This window comes from Accipiter gentilis, chromosome 2 (genome assembly GCF_929443795.1).
Source record: "Accipiter gentilis chromosome 2, bAccGen1.1, whole genome shotgun sequence".
In the NCBI taxonomy this organism is placed as follows: domain Eukaryota; kingdom Metazoa; phylum Chordata; class Aves; order Accipitriformes; family Accipitridae; genus Astur; species Astur gentilis.
The window spans coordinates 54,949,937-54,975,784 of record NC_064881.1 but is presented as its reverse complement, the minus strand read 5'-3'; the positions used below and the strand labels follow the sequence as shown (position 1 = coordinate 54,975,784).

The 25,848-nt window shown below is 43.7% G+C and overlaps 1 protein-coding gene across 4 annotated transcripts in view; it reads right to left on the bottom strand.

Moving 5' to 3' along the window:
* Positions 1-5,624: 5,624 nt before the first annotated feature.
* The window catches only part of PUF60 (poly(U) binding splicing factor 60), a 31,678-nt gene continuing 11,454 nt past the window's right edge, over positions 5,625-25,848 (bottom strand). The window contains exons 2-11 of one of the 4 annotated variants that reach the window (XM_049830119.1): positions 24,565-24,660; positions 22,715-22,804; positions 21,634-21,684; positions 17,372-17,533; positions 16,811-16,903; positions 15,642-15,855; positions 15,040-15,230; positions 10,421-10,556; positions 9,698-9,933; positions 5,625-7,795 (exon numbers count right to left, since the gene is read on the bottom strand). In XM_049830119.1, the coding sequence (XP_049686076.1) occupies positions 7,496-7,795; positions 9,698-9,933; positions 10,421-10,556; positions 15,040-15,230; positions 15,642-15,855; positions 16,811-16,903; positions 17,372-17,533; positions 21,634-21,684; positions 22,715-22,804; positions 24,565-24,660 (1,569 nt within the window). In that variant the 3' untranslated portion in view covers positions 5,625-7,495. The other 3 variants (XM_049830129.1, XM_049830143.1, XM_049830136.1) reach the window with 3 other exon arrangements.

Sequence of the window (25,848 nt, the reverse complement as noted above, 5' to 3'; positions counted from 1 at the left end):
ACTGAGGATAAAGTTTATCAAAGATTACTGGAAAAGCCCCACCACAGCCTTGTTCCCATCTCTGCGTGGTGCTGTTTTAATTTGTGGGACTAGGTTTCTGAAACAACCAGTTTTCTGTGACCAGACTTCATTATACTTGAACGCTTAGCTGCTGCAGAGCAGACACTGTGTATAAGAATACCATTCCTCTGTCCTGCAGTGCTTGAAAATTCAAGCCACTCAGTTTTCTGTTTTCACTGGAAAACTGAACCCTATTCACCATGCAGTTCCATTAAACAACAGGTTCATCAGGAAGCTTGGACCTAGAACATGTCCTGAAAAATAGCCAAACAGCCCCTTCTGTTGCATGCTGCTGCCCTGGATCAGCTGGTTTTGCCGGTCCTCTCTTCCTTCGGCCTCAGAACCCCCCTAAAATGTTGCTCAATCTGTCACTCATGGAGGCACCGAGAACAGCTTCAGCGCAAACTTCACTGTAACAGGCCCAAAGGAAAAAACTCTTTCCCAGAAGCCCCAAGTACTTCAGCTTCCTGGCCAGCTGGAGGAGGGTCAAAGACAGTGGGAGAAGCAGAGCTGTGTACAAAGGGCTCTGACCACAGCCACTCTTGGCTACTTCAGCAGAACTTGCATGGATTCTAGGATGAGAAATTCACCAAGTCCAGTACTGCATTGATGCCCCAGAACAAGTATTTAGCTAGTGGTGCATGAATTGACACAGCCTCTAATTTAGGAAAACCCTTACCTCTAAGTTGTTGGCGTCTGAAGCCTATTTATTCCATGCTTGCCCTGTTCTACGCTTTTGTGTAGGAACCTGCCCAGGCCACTGCCTCGGGCAGGATGAGCCCTTTGTCTGGAACAGTAGAGCTGTCACTGTGCGCAAGTCCACTTGGTTTATTCTGTAGAAAGCAAGGACTGGGCATTGAAAGAACAGATGAAAACCTCAGGTGATACAGTCTCGTTTATGGAAAACTAGCCCCTTGCCAAGGCAGTTTTATGAGCAGTGGGGAAAAGACTGCTAAGGTGAAAGAAGCTGGGTCAAAGAGAATAGGAAGACCCACAGCTTCAAGGCTTAAGCTCTTCTGCACCGGTCCCCAGGCATTACAGGTTAGATGCAAGAGGAAATAAGGGTATCCCCAGTGCAAAATGCACGTGTGAGAGAGATCTTTGCCAGCAGCAGCTGCACCAGGTCTTCACAGGAAAGAAGTATCATCGCCGAGAGGTCTAATGTCAATGGAAACAGATGGGATAAAGAAGCTCTGCTTCAAGATCTGTGTGTCAGAGATCCACACGTGGACTGTCAGGAAAGACTGACAGACTGCTTTGGTACTAACTCTCCACAGACTTGCTAGTGAAAAGTCTGGTCATTAGCTCATACAAACCAAACCCAAAATCCTTGCCTGTAAATTCAGGCTATTTCAACTACCCTTGTGTTTAGCTAAAGGACTATTGTCTTAGAAACATGAATACTAACTAACTAGCCTTCTACAGTAAGTCCTCTTTTCCTGTTAGGCATGCTTTTTTAGAAGGATGGGTCACGCATGCCTGTGTTAGCCATATACAGTCTCATCATTCTGGCTGTCTCTCCGAGAGCCCAATAAATAGCCGTAACAATGAAGATCTACAAAAGAGGCAGCACATACCGGAAAATGCTGACAAATCAGGATTTTACCTTATTCATACTGAAAGTTGAACCATTTACCTGGAATGAACACAGCCTGGACAGATAGTCTGTCCAAGTACCAATCAGATACTGAAAAACCTTCTTGTGTATTTATTTTGCTTCAGACTGCTCCTTGCCAAATTATTTAGTCTCTTCCTGCTCATCTACTATGCAGGAACATACCAGCAATCCACAGGATTTAGAGAATTTAAACTTGTACACAAGTCAACAGCAGGAACTAGACAAAGAACAGCGTTCCATGGGTTAAGGCCCTGCAATGTGAGGTCCTGGGCCAAAGAAAACACCGGTGGTATGCAGCTCTATAATTAGGTGTATATATGCAGGATTTAAGCTGGCGATTAGTTATCCCTTTATGCCCAGCATTCAAATCTAAGGCAAGGGACTCAGGAAAAAGCGTTTCAAAGCTGGGCTAGGTAGGGTGGGGACAAACTGGAGCAACAGATACAGGAATGGACTGGAACCAGTTTAAGATGAATTCAGATAAAAGTCTCCTGGAACCATGAAATACCTGACTGAGCTTACTCAAGCACCCGTTTCAATTGGGGGTGAGACCTCAAGCCTTGTTTTTCAGGGAAGCGATCCTGTTAGAGGCAGGAGAGGTCTCTCAGCAGAGAGCATAGGTGCAGGAGCTCACGAGCTCTCTTTTCCCTCTTACACTGAAATGATCCAATTCAAAAACTTGAGAACCAATCCTGCACAGCTGCTACCAAGCTTCCATGGTGCTGTATTTTTCTCACGTCCACTTAAGTTGTATCCTCTTTAGAACAGTGCACAGGGAAGGCCCACAGTCTTATGAGAGCTAAAGTTTCTGATCGCTCTGCCGATAAGGAACCAGTGATGCAGAATCAAGACGTGAAGGCCCATCTGGAGCACCCTGTTGGCCTCTACTTTCCACCAATACTGTTTCCTTTAGGGATTAGAAAAGTTGAACCCTTTACTATCAGGCCCAGTCCATAAGCTCCAGCACTCAGGCAAAAAGGTTTCATCCTTACCCCAAACATTTCTGGGATGTTTTCATTAAAACCTAGACCCTCCTCAAACAGTTGCCACCAGAGCTATTCCATAGTTTGTGCAGCTGCACCCAAACAGCTTGCTGCCATAAATAAGGCAACAAGGCATCCCAGCTGCTCAGTTCTGTTTCTGTTCAATCAGTTCTGGTACTAGGTAAGTTATACACACTCTGCTTCAAGATGTATAAGGACCTCTGTGACACACTAACAGCTACCAGTATGATTATCATTATCAGCATAACTCAACATACAGACTCGAGGAACTACAGAAAGACAAATTCGGACAGGTTTAGACTTCCTTGAGTTTTTCAGGCAATTACTGCAGACCTGTGCCAGAATCTTAATGAGATCAGCACAATTCTGTGTCCTAACTTAGGGTTGCCAATCTAGGAAAGTCCATTGGTGGGGAGTTATGTGGCAAGGTTTCAGAAAATCATAGAATGGGTTGGATTGGAAGGGACCTTAAAGATCATCTAATTCGAACCCCTCTGCATTGGCAGGGACACCTTCCACTAGGCCAGGTTTCCAGATGTTGAGGTTGCTTCTGCAAAAAGCCCACTCTGAATTGCCCACATTTTTCAAATAATTCACTCTGAGGAATGATGCTGTCTGAGGATCAATAGAGAAAGCCCTACACAGATAAAACTAGCTGAAAACTGTTACTCTGCAGCGTGGTGTATTCTGCCAATAGGAAAAGTCTGAAGGTGAAGTAACTTGGACACCTTGTTACCTTGTCAGAAAACTGTTCAGACTACAACCATTTAAGAGGAAGAATATCAAGAAAGATTGAAGCCTGACTAACAGGCTAACGCAGAGATACCCATTCTTTTGTCTGTACTCCTACCAGATCCATGCTGCACCTGAAGACATCTGCAACTTTTTCCAGTTTGTTGAGAAAGCATGACACGAAATTTGAAAATCAGAATACATGACTAAATGTAAGTTGGTGATTGCAGACATCACGTTAAGAGGGAACAGGGAAGGGATGGTGAGAGGCCATCAATAAATTCAGGGAAGGGTCCAACACAACCAGTGTTCTCAGGGACCAACAGTCTGCCAGTTTCTCCAAAGGGAGGCTGTCACGGTGCAACTTTGTGCTCTTCTGGTCACACGTGTCATCCTTTTGTCACCGATAGCTTCAGGCTTGTACAGTCACCTAGAAGGCTAACTATAGAGATGGTGAATGCCCCCCCCCCCCGAACTTGCCCCAAGAGAACACCACCACAACATCCAACACCACATAGCACACCCACTGATTATCCCCATAACCTTCTCATCTTCTTCCGAGTTACAGCTTTCCAAGTCAGAATCCCCCACTGCTGAATAAACCATTTTAAACACAAAACAAAGCAGACTATATCCACTTATGCCAAGCCTAACATGCTACTGACCTGCCATGCTAGCCTGTTAAATGCTTATTTCTATACCTGCTTCAAAATCCTCAATCATTAGATACATTTGGCATAAATCAGTTTTCTATTAAGATCTACTTAGATATTTGGGGGTTGGACTAGATGACCTTTAAAGGTCCCTTCCAAGCCAAACTATTCTATGATTCTGTGAACCCAGGGGAAAAAAGCCCTTCCTCATTCAGGTTTTTTTTTTCTTTTCTATTTAGGATTATAGTTTGTCCGCTATTCCTAATCAATTTGTGTTTAGCTCACGCTATAGCATTTTCATTACAATGTTGTACAACACCTGATCTTAGATTCACAGAACGGTTTGGGTTAGAACGGGCCTGAAAGATCGTCTAGTTCCCCCCCAACCTTCCACTAGGCGAGGTTGCTCAAAGCCCCATCCAACCTGGCCCTGAATACTTTCCAGGGATGGGGCATCCACCACCTCTTTGGGCAACCTGGTTCTGCGTATCACTACCTTCACCATAAAAATTTCTTCCTTATGTCCAATCTAAACTCACCCTCCTTCAGTTTAAAACTATTGCCCCTTGTTCTGTCACTACAGGCTTTGGTAAAAGTCTGTCCCCACCTTTCTTATAAACCCCCTATTAAGTATAGAAAGGCCACAATAAGGTCTTCCTGCAGCCTTCTCTTCTCCAGGCTGAACAACCCCAACTCTCTCAGCCTTTCCTCACAGCAGAGGTGTTCCAGCCCTTGGACCATTCCCATGTCCCTCCTCTGGACTTGCTCCAACAGGTCCATGTCTGTCTTCTGCTGGCAACCCCAGAGCTGGATGCAGTGCTCCAGGGGGGGTCTCACCAGAGTGGAGCCGAGGGAGAGAATCCCCTCCCTTGACCTGCTGGCCACGCTACTTCTGATGGGGCCCGGGATGCCGTTGGCTTTCTGGGCTGTGAGCGCCCATTGCTGGCTCATGTCCAGCTTTTCATCCACTGGTACCAAGTCCTTCTCTGCAGGGCTGCTCTCAATCCATTTGTCCCACAGCCTGTGCTGATAGTAGGGATTGCCCCAAGCCGTGTGCAGGACCTTGCACTTGGCCTTGTTGAACTTCATGAGGTTCACATGGGCCCACTCTTCAAGCCCATCAAGATCCCTCTGGATGGCATCCCTTCCCTCTAGTGTATCAACTGCACCACTCAGCTTGGTGCAATCTGCAAACTTGCTGAGGGTGCACTCAATCCCACTATGTCATTAATAAAAATATTTGTACAGTATCAGTCCCAGTATGGACCCCTGAGGGACACCACTCATTACTTATCTCCATTTTGACATGGAGCTGTTGACTGCAACTCTTTGGATGCGGCCATCCAGCCAATTTCTTAGCAATCTAATAGTTCATTCATCAAACCCGTATCTCTCCGATTTAGTTACAAGGATGTCGTGGAGGACTGTGTCAAAAGCCACAAAGAAGTCAAGATGAGTGATATTTTGTCAGACATTTGACTTGTCAAGACATTTATGACGTCATTTTTTTAACATACCATCTTGTCAGCCAAGACCAACTGCAAAAAACTTGTTGAGTAACACTTAGGCTGTCATTCTTTAATCTATATTCTCCCCTTGCATCAATTTTATCCACTTTGGTTTTCTAAACCATCAAGACCACAAGGAAACTTACAGTGCAGTCTTCATACTCCTAAATCCAGCAAACAGAACAGGAGCAAATAGCAGAAAATGAAAGCTAGACAGACCAACTAAGTCATGGGAGAGGTACTTTGGTTTTCTTCAGTAGGAATAATAAAACTCTGGAACAATTAAAAACAGTGAATTTTCTCCTGCATCACAAACAAAAGCAGCAAAGACACTGTCCTGCACTGTGAAACCAGGGCCACTGTGAGCTACCAGTATGCTGTGGCTGCGAGAGAGGTCAGTGGGATCACAGGTGGCATGGGATGATGCATTTCCAGCACAGATAAGAAAGGTTGAGTGCCACTTATACAATATATTCAGCAGGTCTAATCAACTACTTTCAAGAAAAGGAAATTCAAGTTAACAAATGCAAAGAAGCCCTGCTAGGGCAGATAACCAGGGAAAGAGCAAGCTGATCCCAAAAGACTTCAGCTATCAAAACACAAGTTGAAAACAACAGGCTTTCTATTAACTTGGAATGGGTGTGAAAACAGGGAAGAAGAAAGGTTATTTAAGCTAACAGTCAATATTAGTACAAAAAGAAGGAAACATAGATTAATCATAAATAAAGTTAAACTGTAAATACAAATTTCTAAGCTACAATAGAAGGGTTCTTTTAAGTGTTTGAAAAAAATACAAAAATTTAATTTTAAGAACATCTCCAAGCTTAGAAGCAACCCACAGCTGCAGGCTTAACTCAGAATTCCCTACTGAAGTTCCTTTGAGATCTTTCTTCCTTTATTTGAATTTCTAAACTGATTATTTTCTTCAGATCTGTGCTGTGTACCAGTTATGCGTAACAAGCAATACAGTAGCCCCTTACATACTTAAAATATTTAAAATAATTAACATGAGCTAATTCTGTTCCTACTCATTAGCTAGACAGAAAGATTACTAAAATAAATCATTTAATCTTTGTAAATATTACTAAAGCTTTGAGTCCTCAACAAAAAAAACCCCCAAACTTTCCTTTCAGGCAAAGGCATGTGTTCTGTATCACTGTCCACAGTATAAGGGCTAGATGTTTATTTCATGAATGCACTTTAGGTCCTACAGATCAACACTACTCGCACTCTCAACCCAGCTGTGATGCCTGCAGCCTGACTTGCTATTCATATTTTGGCACATTAAGGAAGGATCAGTAAGGGTAACTCTGACCCATCAATAAAATTGTGAGGTCCAAACTATGGTATCAGGACAAACACGATGTGAACACTCTAAAAAGGCCCAGGTGGTTCAATTCTGGGCTCTGACTCACATCTGGGCTCCTGAGTCCAAGCTCAACATGCAGATCCTCAGTAGGAAGGCTCCCTCCCAGCACCACCCAAGCTATCCTCCTTGTTAATACAGGAGCACTCAAGGGTGCTGCTGAAATACCTTATGAAGAGACTCCCTCCTCCATTCCAACCATTTATGGCCCATCTCTGAAGAAAACTGCTATTCCAGCCCCTAAAGGTGCAGTGGGATCTTGACCTGAGTGTTCCTGTAGTGACCACACTGTAAGGCAGGAGCACAAGCAACAACCCTTCTTCAGGCTCTGGCCCCACTCTTCTAGGTGGATGAGGCCAGACCCATGTCAGACTCAGCTGACGAGATGTCAGCCCCTTTAACACACACACAGATGCACACTAGCTTTCTTTGCGCTTTTATCCAAACTACAAGTACATCACAGAGATCTGTGCCCACCCTGGAGCGTTCTTTACACATGGCTAAAAAAACCCAGACAGGCAGAGGGGACAGGGGCGAAGTCTTTCAAGTAAAGTTCATGCTGACAGGTCACTGTTATCAAATCTCTCCTGGTCATACACCTCTGCTACCACCTTTCTTCCTGCAAACCAGCGCCCATTCAGAGCCTGAATGGCTTTGTGAGTCTCTGAGGCCATGGAGAACTCCACAAAGATCTTGACAATGATCTCAGCATCCTCCTCTTCTCCTTGCTTCTCCTGGTAGATGATCACCCTGTTTACAGCCCCAAATTTGCCACATTCTTCTGTCACTTCTCCCTCTAGGTCATCATCAATGTCCTTTGGATCCACCATGTTGCGAAGCACCATCACAGTGGACTGCAGAGAGAAGGGACAAGTGAATTAATACACCTAAGAGACATTGAGATTAAATCTGCAAAGCCACATCAGACTACACAGCATGCGTGAGCACCAGATATTCTAGTGCTATGCCATTACAAGCATATCCCATGAAACTAATAATGTCCCAGGTTCTCAGGGATAAATAAGTAAATTTTCTTCCCAGGCATCCAAAGCATGAACAAATCTCATTCACTGACAGCTATGTTGTGGCTGGCCTCAGTCAGGAAAGCTCTGTGCCACCTCTTGGGTTTTTCTTAGACACATCTTTGAAGCACAAGTCATCTGGAGATATCTATAATTTTTCTTGTGCTGTTGCCATCCAGTTAGTTTTTGCTTTGTTATCTTCAACACCACTGTTGTGGTTTGGTTTTGTTTGTTTGTTTTTTTTAATTTTTCCTCATCTCTAAATAAAGTAGAAGGATTAACTAAGTCTTTCATACCTCTGACAACTGATGGTTGACCAGTTACTTTCATTACAGGGGATAATGACACATGAGCCAGTCAGAGCACCTGTGACATACCTCTCCTATGTATCCCCCATCAAGCCCATTTGTGACTGAGCACCTCTCTCTATCACAGAATGGTTGAGGTTGGAAGGGACCTCTGGAGGTCACCTGGTCCAAGTTCCCCTGCTCAAGCAGGGCCACCTAGAGTTGCCCAGGACCATGTCCAGATGACTACTGAGTATCTCCAAGGATAGAGACTCCAGAACCTCTCTGGGCAGCCTCTAGTTTTGTGCATTACACCCAGCTTTACCACATCTCTTCCTCCCAGCTCTGGCCCACCCAACATCATAGGCTAGCAGATTTGGCATTTCAGGCTCAGGATAATTTTAAAATACTTGTTCCAGTTCTTATTCACATTTGTATAACTGCCTTTAAGAACCTATTAAAAGAGCAGCAAAATAGAAGGGTACTTACAGGTTGAGAATGGTAAGCAGCTTTGCAAATGGTGTAGTTTAAGACTTTTTCAACACTGCTAAACTTTTTTCGAGCAAGCATACCAAATGAATTGGATTCTTTGGGAAAGTTACTTGTGACAGAGGAAAATTGGCTGCTAAGTCAGAAGCTCAAAGAAGTACTTGAAATTACATACCCTTTGAAAGTAAAGGAGAACACTCACTAGCTAACTCATTTGTGTCCTCCCTTATGAAATGCGCATCACTATTATCCCTATTTAGCAAACAAATTGTCGATTCAGTGTCAAAGCTCAGGAAAGCTGCGTGTCAGATAGGAAACTCAATCAAAGCTCTGGTCATGCCCAAACAAGAAGCCTGATGAAATTATCAATACAGCCCCTTCCAAGACCACCTCCTCCTCCAAAAAAAAATAAATCTATCCATCTATTGTTCTGTTTAATGTTCTGACTTTTTCTATCATTCATTCTTGTCCTTTTTCTCACTGTAACTTTTGTGAAATTTTGTTTTATAAACACCGGAGTTTCATCTTACAGTAAAAGGTTGTGGGGAAAAGGTGGACTCAATAGTTTGGAACAGATTGCCCCTGACTATGTGCCAGCCTCACTTCTTTAATTATAAGCCAAAAGGCCATCATAGTTTGCTTTAATGATGCTAAGTAAACACACAGTTTAATCAAAGACACCTTCTAGCTGAGCCTCTTCTGGCCTAGTGATGGGTCTGAACCCTCAGAGAAACTCTGAGAAGATCCTAAAGGCAGAATAAGAACCATCACAAGCAGCACAGAAGCAGGTAGACTTTGTAACCCCCCACGAGCTCTGTGTGGTACTTACAATGCGTGCTGCAGGAAACCTATACCACATACAAAACTGCATAGCAATACCACATTAAGACAGATCTACACATAGTAGTCTCATTTGCTGACAACTGGAACCAGCTCAGGGCAGTCACACTGCACTCACCTCCTGTTTACGAAGCAACTTCTGCATCACCATATGACGGGCGCTGCTGCCAGATATGCTCATGTGTTCCTGTTCACTCAGCATCTCTGGCCTCTCCGACTCCTGGAATACCTCCTCTTCTTCCTTCTCCTTTTTCACCTCCATCAGGCCCAATGCTGGGGGACTAGCCAGGATAGGATTCACAACTCCCACTTGCGGAATAGTGACAGGAATGGGAGGTCGGGCAGGGGTTACACCTGTAAGAGTACAAACTCTGTAGCATAAAGAAAAGAACCAACATTCTGCAACATTTGGGCACACACCAGCCAGTGATAAAGAGGACCGCAGAATCTAGATGGTTTTATTTGCTCTGCACCAGCAATGACCAGGGAGACATAAGCAGCAGCTTAGTCAGCATACAGGACATAAGCACTCAATACATGCATCATATACTTGCCCAGAAGGGAGACAGAGTGCAGGATTTTGCATGAAGTAACAATTATCCAGATTTTCACTCAAGAGTGCCATGCACTCCTGCTGTGAAGTTCATGTCCCTGTCGTATCTATTATATAACAAAATAAATTCCTGCTATGCTGCACAAATAAATGAATTTAAAAAAATTCTTGACAAAGCAGGGTAGGGAAGAAGATTTCAGCTTCAAATTCTCCTTAGTTGTGACCCCAGCTATAGGGAACCATGCTTTGTAACAGGTACACAAGTGACAAAATGAAGAGTAAACATACCTGTAATGACTCCTGGTGCTTGTGCTGCCATTACAGCCTGTGGCAATGCCCCTAACGGCTGGGCCAGAGTCAGTGCTGGAGATACCAACCCAGGGGTTGCCAACGTGCCAAGAACCGCAGCTCCTGCCACAGCTTCCTGCAAGACAAAAAAAAACAAACCAAAAAACCCCAAGTGTTAATTCTGCAAGAAGTCACTCTACGGCTGCATTCAGCTGAGGCTCAGCTTTTTTCACACCTAAGAAATAATATATAGAGAGATTCTGAGGATGACAGCTCTCCAGTGCTACTGTAAAAGAAATAAATATGCCACCCAGCCCACCAGAGAGATGTAGAAACTACGAGACACCAAGCTTTGGAAGAAAAATGTTCTCTTGCAACTCAAATTTCACCCACCCTTTCAAGCTGCTAGATCGGTTACTGAATAAAAGACACCAAGGGATTCAATACACAGTTTGAAAGATGCAGGCAATTCCAGAGCAAGAGAAATCTTTATTTGTTTCCACCTTCTACACAAATAAAGCTTTTTACTGATGCCAAGGAATGCAATCCATTTAAAAAGATTGATGGGAGCTCCCATCCCACCCCCTCTGATGACAGCACCAGGACCCTGCAACCACGTGACAAACCAGGTGAGGGAACTCTTACAGCTTAAGTTTTTCCTAAGGGATCTGGCAGAAGGTTAATCCTTGTCTGATTCAAGGAATGCTGTAGTCAAAAACACTACTGCAAGCACAAGGGACAGGGCAAGGGAGACCACAAAACTGCTATTTTCAAAAGCTGCACACTTCTGGATCAGTTTAAACCAAAAATCTTATCTCTCTAGTCTTCATCCTTTAGGTGCAGACAGCAACACAGCACTGAAATTGGCCTTCATGATCATAGCAACTGCAAACAATTACCACATTAGTAAATTTCTCAATGAGACAATCATATAACTAACTTTTGCCACTATCATTTTTACTGGTTAAGACCCTACTGAACTTTACTGATTTTGATAACTGGAAACTTTCTTCAAACTTCCAGCCTTAATAACTGAAACATTTCATAACCACTTCCTCTTGTTTGTGTTGTCAGCACCTCTTCTCCCATCCTGTTACCTACCTGCCTCCATAGATTGTACTTGAGCAAAAATCTGATGCACCTTTCAGCATTCTTCTATTTATACTAAGCCAAACTGTTCTAGTTCCTTCCTGCGTACCTGGTTTTCCAATTCTCCCCATAATTTAAGTACTTCTCTATACCTTCTATAATCCAAATAAACATCCTGACTCTAGATGACCAGAATTCAAACATTTGAGATGAACACCTAGTTAAACGATAAAACACTTCCATAAAACTACTGAAAATAATATGCCTAAAATACACCCTAGGATCTGGGGTTTTGTTGTTGTTGCTTTCCAGGCTATTATTCTCATGATTTGGTTACACAGATCCTTCTCTTCCTTGTTTTCATGAGCCCTGACATATAAGCCCTGACACCATGGAGAAAAAAATTCTGAGGTTTCGTTCCTTAAATGCAGTATCTTGTACTCTACTACTACAGGCTGCATATATTTCTTAGTCCAATCTGCTGCGATATTCCAATTCTACTCTACATTAATAATGCATCTCATCTCTGTGTTGCCAACTAATTCCATTAGAGCTCTTCTCCTCATGCCTAGAATAAGGCCACTAGTATTTTTACTGGAGATGAAGTGAGACCTATCTGTAAGTAATTTCACCAGCAGCGAAGGGTCAGCAATTTCTAGCACAGCTCATTTACACCTCTTCTTCTCACTTGCCTACACATCTCAAAATTCATTGTAATAGTGTTGGTCTTGTCTAATAGCTTTTCGTAGGGGTTTCCACCAACTCCTGAATTGTTGATAGGATATGCATTAGTTTCTTTTTCCTAACAAGGTATATAAGTAGTCTTATCAAAGAAAGTTATGTTCATCTAGCAGGGGTATTTCCCTAAAACACCCAAACATTTTGCATTATCTGTTTCTTTTGAAAATGTTATGCTTCCTTCAAAGCTTGTGTCATGGTTTAACCCCAGCCAGCAACTAAGCACCACAGAGCCGCTCAACTCACTCCCCCCACACCCAGTGGGATGGGGGAGAGAAGCACAAGGAAAAAGGTAAAACTTGTGGCTTGAGATAAGAACAGTTTAATAGGACAGAAAGAAAGAAACTAATAATGATAATAATAACAATAATAAAATGGCAATAATAATAAAAGGATTGGAATATACAAAACAAGTGATGCACAATGCAATTGCTCACCACTCGCTGACCAATACCCAGTTAGTTCCCAAGTGGCGATCTGCCCCTGCCCCAGGCCAACTCCCCCCAGTTTATATACTGGGCATGACATCACATGGTAAGGAATACCCCTTTGGCCAGTTTGGGTCAGCTGTCCTGGCTGTGTCCCCTCCCAGCTTCTTGTGCCCCTCCAGCCTTCTTGCTGGCTGGGCATGAGAAGCTGAAAAATCCTTGACTTAGTACAAACACTACTCAGCAACAACTGAAAACATCAGTGTGTTATCCACATTCTTCTCATACTGAATGCAAGACATAACACTATACCAGCTACTAGAAAGAAAATTAACTCTATACCAGCCAAAACCAGGACAGCTTGTTTTTAATCTTTCCCTACCACTGGGGTGAGAACAAAGTCTGCAGGTACCAGTTTTCCATGCTACCATAAATGAAAGTATCATGTTTGGTATGCTTCAACCATACGGCGATAGCCCTGACATGACAGACTTATAGAAAAACCTCCAAACTACTAAGCGTACATCTGCACATGACAAACTCTGAGCTTTGCACCCACCTAGGATGCAGTAATCCCATGTGCATCATTAGCCAGTCTGCCTTATGCTTCTAATGAAGGGGAAAAATACTTATGTAAGCATTGAGTGCTGTAACAAGACCATCATAATTTTTGACTACACTGGTCATTAGCTGCCCCTGCTTTTTACTTAAATGGCTAAAGAAACTTTTCCTAATAGCTTTCATTCCTTAACTTCTTTTGCAAGACTGACTTTTTTACTGTCATTGTCAAGATATTAACTATCTCTGCTACTCAATACCTCTCTCTCTTCATAGTTTCATTTGAGTGCGGAGACACTTCCGCCTTCCTTGGCAGGCATGCTAATTCCGGACTAAAGTTGCAGTTCTGACTGCAGATCCAAAGTTATATCTCTGACTTAAGTTTCTCTCTCATGTCCATGATTTCTTTAGCTCTGCTGAGTTTACTGATTAGCTTGCATTTAAAAAACCAAAACCTGTGAAATTAAAGCTCTTACAGACCATGACTACATATGCTCTTATTTAAAATAAACTGTTCCATACGAGAACTATGCTAGGAGCAAAAGTAAGAGATATTGCCTTCTGTAACTGTTCTTACCCTTTTCCCTAGTCATCTACAACTACCCACATGGCAAATCAGACACGTTACCTACATACATACCATGTCTAAGTAAAGGCAACAAGACTGCCAAGTATCTCTGAGGTCTTTCAGAACCTTTTTTCTATATATGGAACTTTACATTTTCCTCACAGTAACAAGTCCTGAAGTATTTTGTAGAAAGAAAAAGTTAAGATTTATCCATGCCTGTAACAGATCTCTACCATTTCACTTATGAGAAGAGTTAATTGTTCTCTCTCTGATTTTGATCCAAATAATTCTTCTAGCCATGCCTCAACTTCCTTCCTTAGTCAACTGCAGAGGTTCCCAGACTTGTGGACTTTTTACTGGGGACATGCAAACGACCTGAGAGTTTCACATTAGTGGCAATTCCTCCCACTTCTGCCTTTACCTTGTGATTCAGAGAAATATTTTCAAAAAAGAGCTGTTTACAAAATTAAGTCCAGTCAGCTGATTAGCAGCACATATAGGCTGCACACCTCTGCAATTTTTTTTGCTTGAGAGAATCCATGAACCCAACAGTGCTAGAACTTGTTTCTTTCACGGGCTATGGTGATGCAGGGGGAGATTCTGCTGCTGAGGGCGAGGACAATGGACACACAGTTGGGGGTTTGCTTTGAAAGGCAATCCTCCTCCATCAGTGCCTATTGGTCATAGCCAGGAGCTTCTGTTACTTCAAGCAAACCAAATTTGAGAAACCCTAGACTCCTGCATCAACATCCAATTCTGCTCCATCACTACATTTCCTTGTTTCTGAACAGTCTAAAGCCATTACAGTCGTCTTCCACCTTACTACACAGGCAGTCTTTTCAACAACAAAGTGTTGCTCATGCGATTATTACTGCCCTCATTAGTCTGCTCCCTTTCATGTACTTTCATGCATTCTTTTAGCCTCTACTATAACCATTTCCCACATCATTAGTTTGCCTATCCAGACATGGAATCCCCTCCAATCTTCCCCCACCACTTCTTTAAATAAAGTTCTGATCAGCTGTGCCAGACTCCATTCCAAAATGCTGGTGTATGAGATCCTCACAAGTGTCAGGCGCAAGCTTCTAGATGTGAAGTCCTGGCAGCAGAGTATGATCTAGGCCAAGGGCTTTCATTCAAACTAGTGAATACAGCTGGCTGGAACAGTTTGCATGCTTGTTTCTAGCAGGGTTACAACAATCATCCACTTGGCTGAGTCATGCCAGCTTGTGCCTTACCTGTGCTGTGATCTTTGCTGTAGCAGCTGCTGCAGCGACAGCTGCTGCTGGAGGTAGTCCTCCTGGCGTAGCAGGTGTCAGGAGAGGCATTGGAGGAGTCACAGCTTTACCAACTCGGAGATACTGACCCCCAAGATCAAAGAGGTTCATAGAGGAAACAGCATCTTGAGAGGACTGTGCTTTCTCATATTCTGCAGTGAGAAAGAGAAACATTTACAAACAACCTTTTTTACTCCTAAACTCAGCCACTCTCTCATCACACAGCTGTGACTTGTATTTACAAAAAACGACTGCTAAGAGTTCCAGTGAAAAGACCCTCAGGGCTTAGCTCACTCATCTTGCGCCTCTGATCGCACAAGCATTGTTAAGAGTCAGCACAGCAAGATCTCTCAACCTAGATAACAGTGAGTAAAAATATCTGGCTATTAATTATATTTCTAAGTTCAGGCACAGATCTGCTCCAAATTTATTTCTATCCCATTGCTTAATGGAATTCTTCCACTAGAGTTTAAAAAAAACAACAAACACAAAACACAACCAAAAAGAAGATGCTCCCAACCACTCTTCCCTACCCCACATCAAATACCAGACAGCCATTTTACCAATGAAACCATAGCCTTTGTGTTTTCCTGTCGTGGGATCCCTGGCTAGTGTGCAGGATTTGATCTTCCCAAAGGCCTCAAACACACTCTTGATGTCATCATCTGAAAGGTCCTGATGAACAGATGCCACATAGATGCGGTTGAAAGCCCGTGCCTCTTCTGCTAGCTGGTCTATAATTGGTTGCGCCTGACCTATATTACTAGGTCTCCCAACCTGCAGAGAACACAGCAAACAGTCCATTAAGCATTCTGACCAGCAGCAGCATGACTCACCAAGAGTTACAGCAGACAAGCCCTCAGCCAGCTGACTGCCTTTTCAAACCAAGTAACACCTCATAAGGCCATAATTAGCAAAGGGCAACAGTTGACTCAGCTGTGGGATACAACCTACACTACAGGGGATTCTAGAAGTACCGAGAGCCTGGACAGACTCTGCCCTCTCCTCCACCATACTTCCCCCATTTATGCTCCCTGACCTGCCGAAGACCCGCTTCCAGGAATTGAAAACAATTCTGAAAGCAAAGCACAATGCTTCTATATCTTTCTGAAGGCTCCTAAAACCCCCTTAGAAATCAGACACTGCAGATATGCAGAGTGTATCAGAGATATAAATGCAAGATATAAAACACTGCAGAAAATGCTAGTTTCCCCCCAGTTTCAATCCCCAAAGTTACACCTTTGCAAGATCCCCTCTTACTGCCTGAAAACAGACAGCTACAAACCTTTGCTCCTTTCTGTGCTGAATGCCTCCTTTTTGTATGGCAAGCGTGGACCTCTACTTGAAGTCCCTCACACTATCAACAGGCACAACAAAAGTCTGATGCTACTTATCTATCATCCACACAGGTACAATATAACATGGAGGCATTAAAATATCAAGAATCACCTTTGTTTTGTCCTGAAGAGGCTTCTATTCTATGTGTGGGTGGAAAAAACTGAGCTAGCTTGCAAGAACAAGATTCTAGGTTTTATTAGCATGCTGCAGATTTCTCCTCAGAGAGAAAGGGACCCAGAGCCACTATGTACTCAATGGGTTGAATATCAAGGTCTATCAGGGAACAGACTTAGGTTATCTTCCACATTACAGTGCTGTGGTAAGCATTTCTAGGCATAAAACCTTACTCACAGTAAAGAGAGCTAAGAATTTTCAGAGCATGCCTGCTACTCACCTTTATATTTCTTCCCCCGAGCATGACAGAATTCATCTGCTCCAAGGCCAGCTGAGCAGCTTCAGGTACCTCATATTCCACAAAAGCAAAACCCTAGGACAGAAGGATGTGCTTGTTGAATCATACCAGCTGTATCTTGTCTCAAATCTAGTGCCAAACTAATGCAGTCAAGACTTCCCATGTAACAGATTCCTACTATCATGGCCTGAGAAGATGTTTCCTTAAGGAAGCTTTTTATTAAAGCAGAAAATTGCATGCAGAAGTATTGACAGAAGGCTACCTGCTTCCAGAGACTCTCATACTTAGAGGCTTAATAGCAAAATGCCACTGCACACAGGACTGCTAGCTGTTTGCCATCTTCCACGTGCACCACCCCCCCCCATCTGGTTCCCACTACAGAATCCTGCAAAGCTAAGTAGAGCAGGCAGCTACAAACATTTATCTTAAAGTGCTAAAAGCAGCCTGCTCTCTACAAGCATAAAGGGTCCTTCCTCTCCTGGATATATTCAGGAAGGCCTTGGAGAGAAGAAAAAACACATCACTCAAGGGCTGTTAACCAACCTTGTGTTTCATTGTAACAGAGTCCCAGGACATATCAATGCTTTTTATAGGTCCAAATGGGGCAAAGGCCTGGCGAATGGTATCTTCTCCCAGTTCATAGTATATGGAGCCCACATACACACGACACATGATGGCCAGGGCGCGCTGCCTCTGAGCTGCCATCTGTATTGGAAAGAAGAACTGGCTGGTTAGATCAGGGGGTGGTCATGGATGTCAGGACCTCTTTCCCTTCCTCCTTCCCTCCCAGGAGCTATGACCCAACAGCAGGTAGCTCCTCACTGGGCTGCAGCACAGCCTGGCACACGTAGTAATAAAGAAGTATTTTCCTGCTCAATGCACAGACTGCTGGAGCGGATAAGCACTACAGCTCACTCCCAGGGGCAGTCAAATGTTTGATGGGGTCTGCCACCTCAGGAGCCTTAACTCCAACCCCACTGATAAGGTCTAACCCTCCCCAGCCTGATCACATCTCCAGCAACGCTTGCAGGAGGAGGAAATAACTTCATTCTAGGACACCTTCCCCCTCCAGGCAGCAAAGGTCTCAATTCTAGACACTATTAGCAATCCCTCCCACTCCCTCCCGCAAGGGACAGCAAGAGATCCAATATTGGGCACCACCTAGTCACTCCCTCCCCCCGCCCCATCCTCCCAGGCAGCAAAGGATCTGGAATTGGGTACCTCCTCCCCACTCCCTCAAGCATCACACACCACCTCCTCCCCCCCGCCCCACCCCAGGCAGTACGAGATCCAGTACTAGGCACCACTTCCACCGCACAGTTCAAAAGCAAAGCAAAAAAAATTAAATGGTTAAATGAAACTTCTGAGTTAAGTGTGTGGTGCTAGTACTTATCACTGCCTGTTGTTACTGGCTCAGATAGTGGTGCAGCCCCCAAAGACTCCGCCCTTATCAGTTTCGGTGCAGAGAAGGTCTCTGTGCTATTTTCTCCTAAGTATGCCTGAAAACCTGTTTGCAAGACAAATCCAGAAATTTCTTACAGCAGGTATCCAAAAAAGCAGTATATCCTTCAATTATTTTTCCCCGTTATTGCAATTCTAGAATTGCTACTACTAATGAACATTATTCTAGGAAGATGCTGCCTACAAAAAATCACAGGTTTGGCCAGCATATCCTAGCAGCACGTCTTGGGACCAAGGCGGAAATTAGGTCTCTGTAGAGGCAGCTCCCTATGATCAGCAAGACTGAATTACAGTGCGTTGGAGATATGCACAGGGCTTCATTCTTGTTCTGTGTGGAACAGATGGAACAAATGTAAAGCAGTAAGGGCTACGGACTGTTGCAGAGTAGGCAAATGCAGCATTAAGCTTGATATGCCCCTCTCCCTTCCCAGCACCACAGTGCTTGGCACCAAAGCAGGGAGCTCTGAACAACCACCTCTTCCCCACCACCACTGTTTAAGAGGGTCTTTAATAAAGGCCTTTACAAGAGGCCTACTTTCAGAATGCCATAACAAGCATGAGCACAATGAGCTCTGACGTGTCTGGGGATGCTGCAACTCAAATGCCAAAATAGGAGGGACAGCATTTTATCTGTGATAGTCACAGAAGCACGGACACAAACTGTACCTGAAGAAATCCTTCTCCCTCATAGTACCCGTACGTGATTGACATTGACCATAGGAGGAAACAAACTGTAAAGGTTCAACTCCTATTATTCAATACAGCAGGGATACTATAAATAGGAATGGTTCTCACCCCATACTGCTGCTCCTGAAGTGATATTAAGCTTGCCTCTTGACTGGGTTTAAGTATTTCACAGTTAAAAATAAGCTGTTTTTCAATTTACTCTGCAATGCTGTGACTAGGAGGACTATGGCACGTGTACACGCAGGACAGCTGATGTGTTGTCTCCCAGGTTCTCCAACACATTCCCAGCTTTGGTGCAGGAAAGCCAGTGATCAGTAGCCCCTCAGTCTGTGTAGTGTGTCCTTTTACGGGTTCAGAGCCATCACCATTCTAACGCCAAGTGTCTAAGTGAAGTGCCTCACCCATGGTGCCACAGGCTGTGATAAAAATTGTGTTTTACTAGGAGTGCTTCTTGACAAGACACTGCAGCCTTGCACCAGGCAGAGGGATCTTTCACCTTCTGAAGGGTCTATATATACAAAGAGGACATGCTCTTCTTTTCAGTTATCAATGCAACAGGTGCAAGAAAAACAGCATTTGTCCTCTCCCATGGCAGCAACCTTTACAGGAGGAAATCCCCATCTTACTCTGCTGCAGAGATCCTAACAAAATAGCTGGGGTGGAGTTAGAAGGACTCTCTGTTACATGAGCAACATATTAGAAATTGGGACCTACAAAAGGCAGAACTGAGGTGGACCATGATGACTACAGGCATACATGGATCACTAACAGGAATTGGTAGTGTCAAGTCAGGGGAATGATGCAATGTACACCTGTGAACTACGTGCATGACAGCATCAGAAACTCATGACTAGAAATCTCTTTGTTTTCACTAGCTATAACTAAGATTTTACTGGCCACTGGCCCTCTTCCTCCACCTATAAAATGGAGTTTGAAGTATTTGCAACCTTCATAAAGGCAGCAGCTAATAGTTGTATCTATGTAATGGTGGTGTTAAGTGCTTATGAAGGCTATTTTAAGGACAAGCCAAAACATCAACTCGGAGTGATCCTTTAAACAAAGGAGGTGATGCAAAAACATCACCATTAGCTTCAATTTTAATAGAACGCCAGGAAATTGTGCTCATCTTGCTGAAGTGACATGGAAATCTTGCGCTGTAATACTTGGAGGATCAAGTAGACAGGAAGCTTTAATCTCAGGCACTAAGATACCACAATAGGAAGTTTAGGCTGCACTTCCTTCATGTAGGGACTGATGAATCTTGTCAACAGGAAAAAGTGTTGGACAGAGGTCTGTTTGCATTTTCGGCATTCCTGATGGGCTTTGGGATAAATCATTTGCTGAGGACAGGGTATCCTAACTACATTTAACTGCACCACAGTCAAATGATTAAGCGCAGACTCCTGCTTCTAGATTCTGTCCCATCAGCAGTAGTCTCTGACTCCCTAGAGAGGGAGCAATGTCTTAGGAAAAGGATCCACAATACTGACTATGCCCTTAAGGCTAATGAGAAATTAAACGTTTCCTGTGACATTATCAGTACACACTTTTCATCTGTTGCCCAGATGTGAATAATGAGCCAAAAAATTTTTTTAGGCAAAATTGATGGAGTTATGATATCAAGTAAGCACCTACATTAATTGATAGAAGTTTCTTGGGCATAAGCGCTCAGAAACCAGTTATGTCAAATTCACATCAAGATGTATGCTTCTATTCCATTCCAAACTCACATACCCCCATGAAATTTTTTTTGCTCCCCTGCTGACACACTACCTACTGTGGCAGTATTAAAGGAGGGAAAACAAGTGATTTTAGTTTTAGTGCATCTTTCATTTTGGAGTACAAGCCTCCGGTTGCACTCTACACCAAGCAGAAATATTATATTCCAGCAAGATGGAAAAATATTTACAAATTTACAAATTAATTTATAAAGGAACCTTTGCGGGCAGAGTGGAACTTACAGGACACTTTCTGCAGTGGCCATTGTGCAACATGTCTAGGAAAAAGGAGGGGATGGATAGTCCCAGGTAATTAAGCTCTTTGTGGCATCTGATTAGAAATTCCAGCACTAAAGGACTGCACAGATTCTCTGAATAGTCCTGCAGTTTTGTTACTTCCATCCTGCTTTTACTTTACTTGAAACATGCCATATTCACCTAGTCTGGAAACATGCACAGTAAAGAGCAGTCTTACATCTGGGCTACAACATGTTCTGCAAACCTATAGTGCCCCAGTCCTCCCCAGCACCTTAGCTGCCAGGTCTCCAGTGCTGTGAGTTTGTTTCATAAGAAATTGCCCATTTGTGAGTTACCTTGGCAGTTAGTTTTAGGTCAGGACCTCAGAACTGTAGCATCCCTAGAAATGCAGCTCCCACAATTTCACAGGTGTGTTCAGAACTGTTCGAAATCTAAAGCTTTCTTTGCCAACTGACTCCAGGACCCCGACTGCCAGTGTCACAGCAGACTGCACCCAGCCTAGGGTCTTCCTCTGGGGAGTTTACACTTTGCCTCTGCTTGTTGTGCTTGTCCATAACAGGTGGGTATGTGGGAGGGTTGTGCTGGGTTGAATTAAGAGCATTGTATTACCACTACATACTTCCCCACTCTAGGCCCTGACTAAGACAAAGTGCCCAAGAAGAAGTGAATATGTCTATTGACCGATTGTAAAGGTGAGAGAGGATCTCCAAAGCCCATTGTCACTGCTGCCATCTGAAAGACAGTAAAGACAGAGTTCAGTCTGTTGGAGCTGAGCATACTACGGCTGTTTGTAAAAACTCAAGCAGAGCGGCGGCACAGGGAACCTGCGAGAGAGGCCTCTCCTTCCTTGCCCCTCACTGCCTGGTCCCAAGGACTGTCCAGCGCTGGGACCCTGCAGATTCCAGTCCCACCAGGTCAGGGTGGAGTTGTGCTGCTGCCACTGCCTCAGGAAGCAGGGTCTTCTCCCAGGGGGGACTCAAGGCAATAGTAACCTCTGCAACCACTGTCGTTGATTCACCCCCAGCATTTAAAAAGGAGCCCCCTCAACTAGATCAGACACTCAGAAACATGCACAGCCCTGAAAGGCCAGAGCTGCCTAATGTGGCAAGCACATCCACAGTGATTCTTCATTAAAAAAATCCAACATCCCAAAGCTATTATTTTGGGCTTCCTAACTTTGAGTAGAAGGCAGTGAGATGTGTTCAAGAAACCTCTAAAGGAAGGGAGATTTAAATACCAGTTAAGGGTTCTCCCAGTACATAGGCATTCCAGCATTAGCAGGAATAGCCAATGGAACATCTCTGAAATTGAGAGAGGACCTGGGTGAAGGGGAGGGAAATGGGGTAGCACTGTCAGTAACATAGGACAGACAGGTACCCTCCCCTCAAAGCAGAAGAGATGGTGAAAGGATACTGTTCCCAGTAACCCTAGACACCACCTTAAATAAAAGTCGAAAGTGAAACCCACAGCAAATTCTTTGGCTTCTGGCATTTCAAGAAGCATTTGGCCAGTCAACAGGAGAGAAAGTCTTAAAAATTTACTCTTTGAATGAGTGAAATCTGGGGGCAATTTGTGCAGGTGAGTAAAGGGGGTTTCTTTAGTGAGTTGAAGACAGTATATTTCAATTTCACTGTGGAAACACAAGCACATGTACCTGGCTCCAGGCAGGCCTCAGGGCTGTGCTCTGGTTCTAAGTGCAAAAAGAACTCCACCTTGTGGGGGAGAGGAAGACACAGAAGGAGCATCTCAGAGGGTCTCTCACCTGAAGGTTGGTGAGCTGCTGTTGCTGGTGGGCGATGGTTTGCTTCACCAGCACACTCTTGATACTCTGCTCCATCGCATACTTCTTTGCCTAAAAAGAAATACAGACTCTGTAGTCATAGGACAAAACCACAGAGCAGGGAACGATGTTTGATTTTACACCATAGTTGCCCAGAACCACACAACTGGCTGCCAGTGGAACTTTTCGGCACTCCAGCCCTAAGCACTAAGGCACTGTACGTGAGCCAGCGGCCAACAGCTTACTAACATCTTGGTCTGCATCTTGGAGTCGTGAGCCCTGAAATACAGCATAATGCTTGAGCAGAGGATTGGATGGACTCAATCTGCGGCAGGCGCAATGTTAGGAAAGCAGCATGCACTAGACACTTAGCATTTCCCCTCTTCCGCCCTCTGCCCCTTAGATCCCACCATAGCACCTTACCTGCTGGGATGAGGGCAGGACAGATAGCCTCCTTCAAGTCCTTTCCACTCAGAGAACATCTGGACAAAGAGTTTCTACAAAAGGGAAGGGCCTCCAAATCCCCATGTCCAGTCTCTTGACTAGACACTCCTCCTCTCTTTTCTTATCATATCTGGCCTATTCTAGTTTGGAGGACCCACTGCTCTTGCTCACTAAAATGCTCCAGCACTCCTTCTCTGGTTCCTAGCCTGCAGACACAAGACTGATTTGTCTTTTTCTTTCATTCTTCTACAAATTTGACAAAGCCTGAGCTTTACACCCAATGGTGTTGACATGGAGGCTCTTTGTCAAGGGAAGCCTAATACCCACATATGTGCCTATTCCCAGGGGACGGTACAAACACATTCAGCCAACCCCTCAGGCACCTGCTTTCCATGGCTGTACGTGTTTGGGAGGTGCCAGGGAACGGTAGGCTCTAAACCGTGGATTTGAGACGTGTGCTTCGGAAACCTGGAAACGGACAAGGGGATTTACATCTGTCAGCTACGGAAAAGCCAGAGGAAACGAGGCCGTTTCACACTGTGAGCCAAACAACACACACAGAAGCAGCTTCAACATTATGGGAACATTCACACGAAGCCTACCTAGAACAGTAACTTTACTTGCCTCACCAGAGTACAGAAGACACCTAGCCCACAGCTCCCACATTCCCTGGTTTTGTTTTCTTTCCCCTCTTTTCCCAACTCTGCTCTCCTCTCAGTAAGCCAGGCATCACTCACTCCCATCAGGAAAGTGGGCAAGAAGTCAGCAGTAACCTCCCCACCAGCTGTATAAAACAGGACCAACAACCAGAAATCAGAGCTGGACTGAAATTTTATCTAGATTAAAATACGTTGGCTCAAATGGGTTGAAAATACTTGCTACTGGGTCTCTTTACAAGATGGGAAAGAGCATAAGGACATAACAGAGGTATTTTGTGATGTGTTCTTGTGTGCATAGAATAAAAGACCAGCTGGAGCATATCAGAAACCTATTCCTTGTGGAGTACAGGCTGCTCCTCGCAGTGACTTTGTGGCAGTTGCATATTGTCTTGGAATTACAATGTGATCTTAAGGTGTTATTTACTTATGATTATGAATTTATTTTTTTTAAATTAAAAACACTCTCCCCACCCCAACAGCAAATTCCACATCATGCTCCCCCAAAAGCATCTATAAACTCTAAATCAAACCAAATAATCCTGGGCACAAATTTGAAAGTGTGAATCCACACAAAGCATGGCCATTATCCCACACATATTCTTGGTAGGCGAGTTCCCTTTTATAACATCAGTAACAGATGCTCATTTAAAAAAAACCAACAAACAACAAACCAAAAAACCCCAACCAAACAAGAGTGCTAAGAAGCAAATTCACATCAAGTTTACTCACTTTCTGGAGAGCTTCCTGCTGTTCTGGTGTGAGGGGAGGAAGCCCCAGCTTAGCTGCCGTGCTTTGTCCATTTTCCATCTTAATGGACTCTGTACCCTGAGAAAATAGAAAATACTCCTGAAAAAACTGTTCTCACTAAAGTGACCAATTTCTTCATTCCCAGAAACCCAAAGCACTTAATGTCAGAATGTCACAGTTGGGTAAAACATCTTCCCAAACCTACTAGTAATTCATGAAAACCTCTTAATGTTCTAGCCACTCCATATGGGAGAGCTATGCCATCAATTGTACAAACTGATGAACATGTTAGATACTTAAAGAGTTCCCTAACCACCAGATTTTCAAAGAAAATTAAATAATCCCCAGTCTTCACTCACATCATCTCCATCCTACCTCTCAACAGTTAAACTGTCAAATGTACCCACTGTCAAATGTACCCATCTATTTTCTCCTTCCATCTCTTACTATACTGGTTTGTCACTCTTGGTTTCTCAAGTTCTCTTTTTAAAATCTCTGAAACTTTTCCAAATCTCATACTGTTCTAGGTACCGAGTAATAAAGCAGCACTATTCTCAACTTGGTAAGAGTTGCACAGTACCTGCCCATGCAGATTCCCAAACCCAACATCAGAATAGGTCTAGAAAGAAACTCCTGGGCCACTGAACTGACTTTTCATGATTTCAAATATACATACAGCTAACAAATGTTAGCTCTCTTTGTGTTTTAGTTATTCTACTGACTTCTCTACCTCATGCTCATGTTTTACACTGAAGTCCCTTCCTGTGAAACAACTGGTCAATTATTCCTACCATGTTAAGTAACAGTAGGTTTCTCTAAGGTATCAACCTGGTTTTGGTTAAAGTGATTCAGCAGCTTATATCTTTCTGGTAAGCATCCACCAATTTTTATCCTCAGGGTATTATTCTTTGGCAACCCAAAAGTGTCACATAATTTCCAGTCAAAATAGGGTTCATCATTAAAAACCTATTAACAGACGTCTCAGTTCTTCATTAAAAAAAAAAAAAAAGGAAAAAAATTATGTATGTAAGCACTCCGTAAGAAGGTAACAAGCACAGTATAGGAAAAAGGAACAGACCCATTCAGATGGCAAAACAAAACCAGCTCTCCTGACATAGGAACAAAGCTGTCATTTGGAAAAGATATAATATCAAAGTCATTGGCATTTTAGCAGAAGGAACAGCGAGTATTCCCGCTAATTTGGTTCCCATTTGTTCAAAACAATCACTTGCTCATGGCACTTGTGGTACTGGCTAACAACTTAGT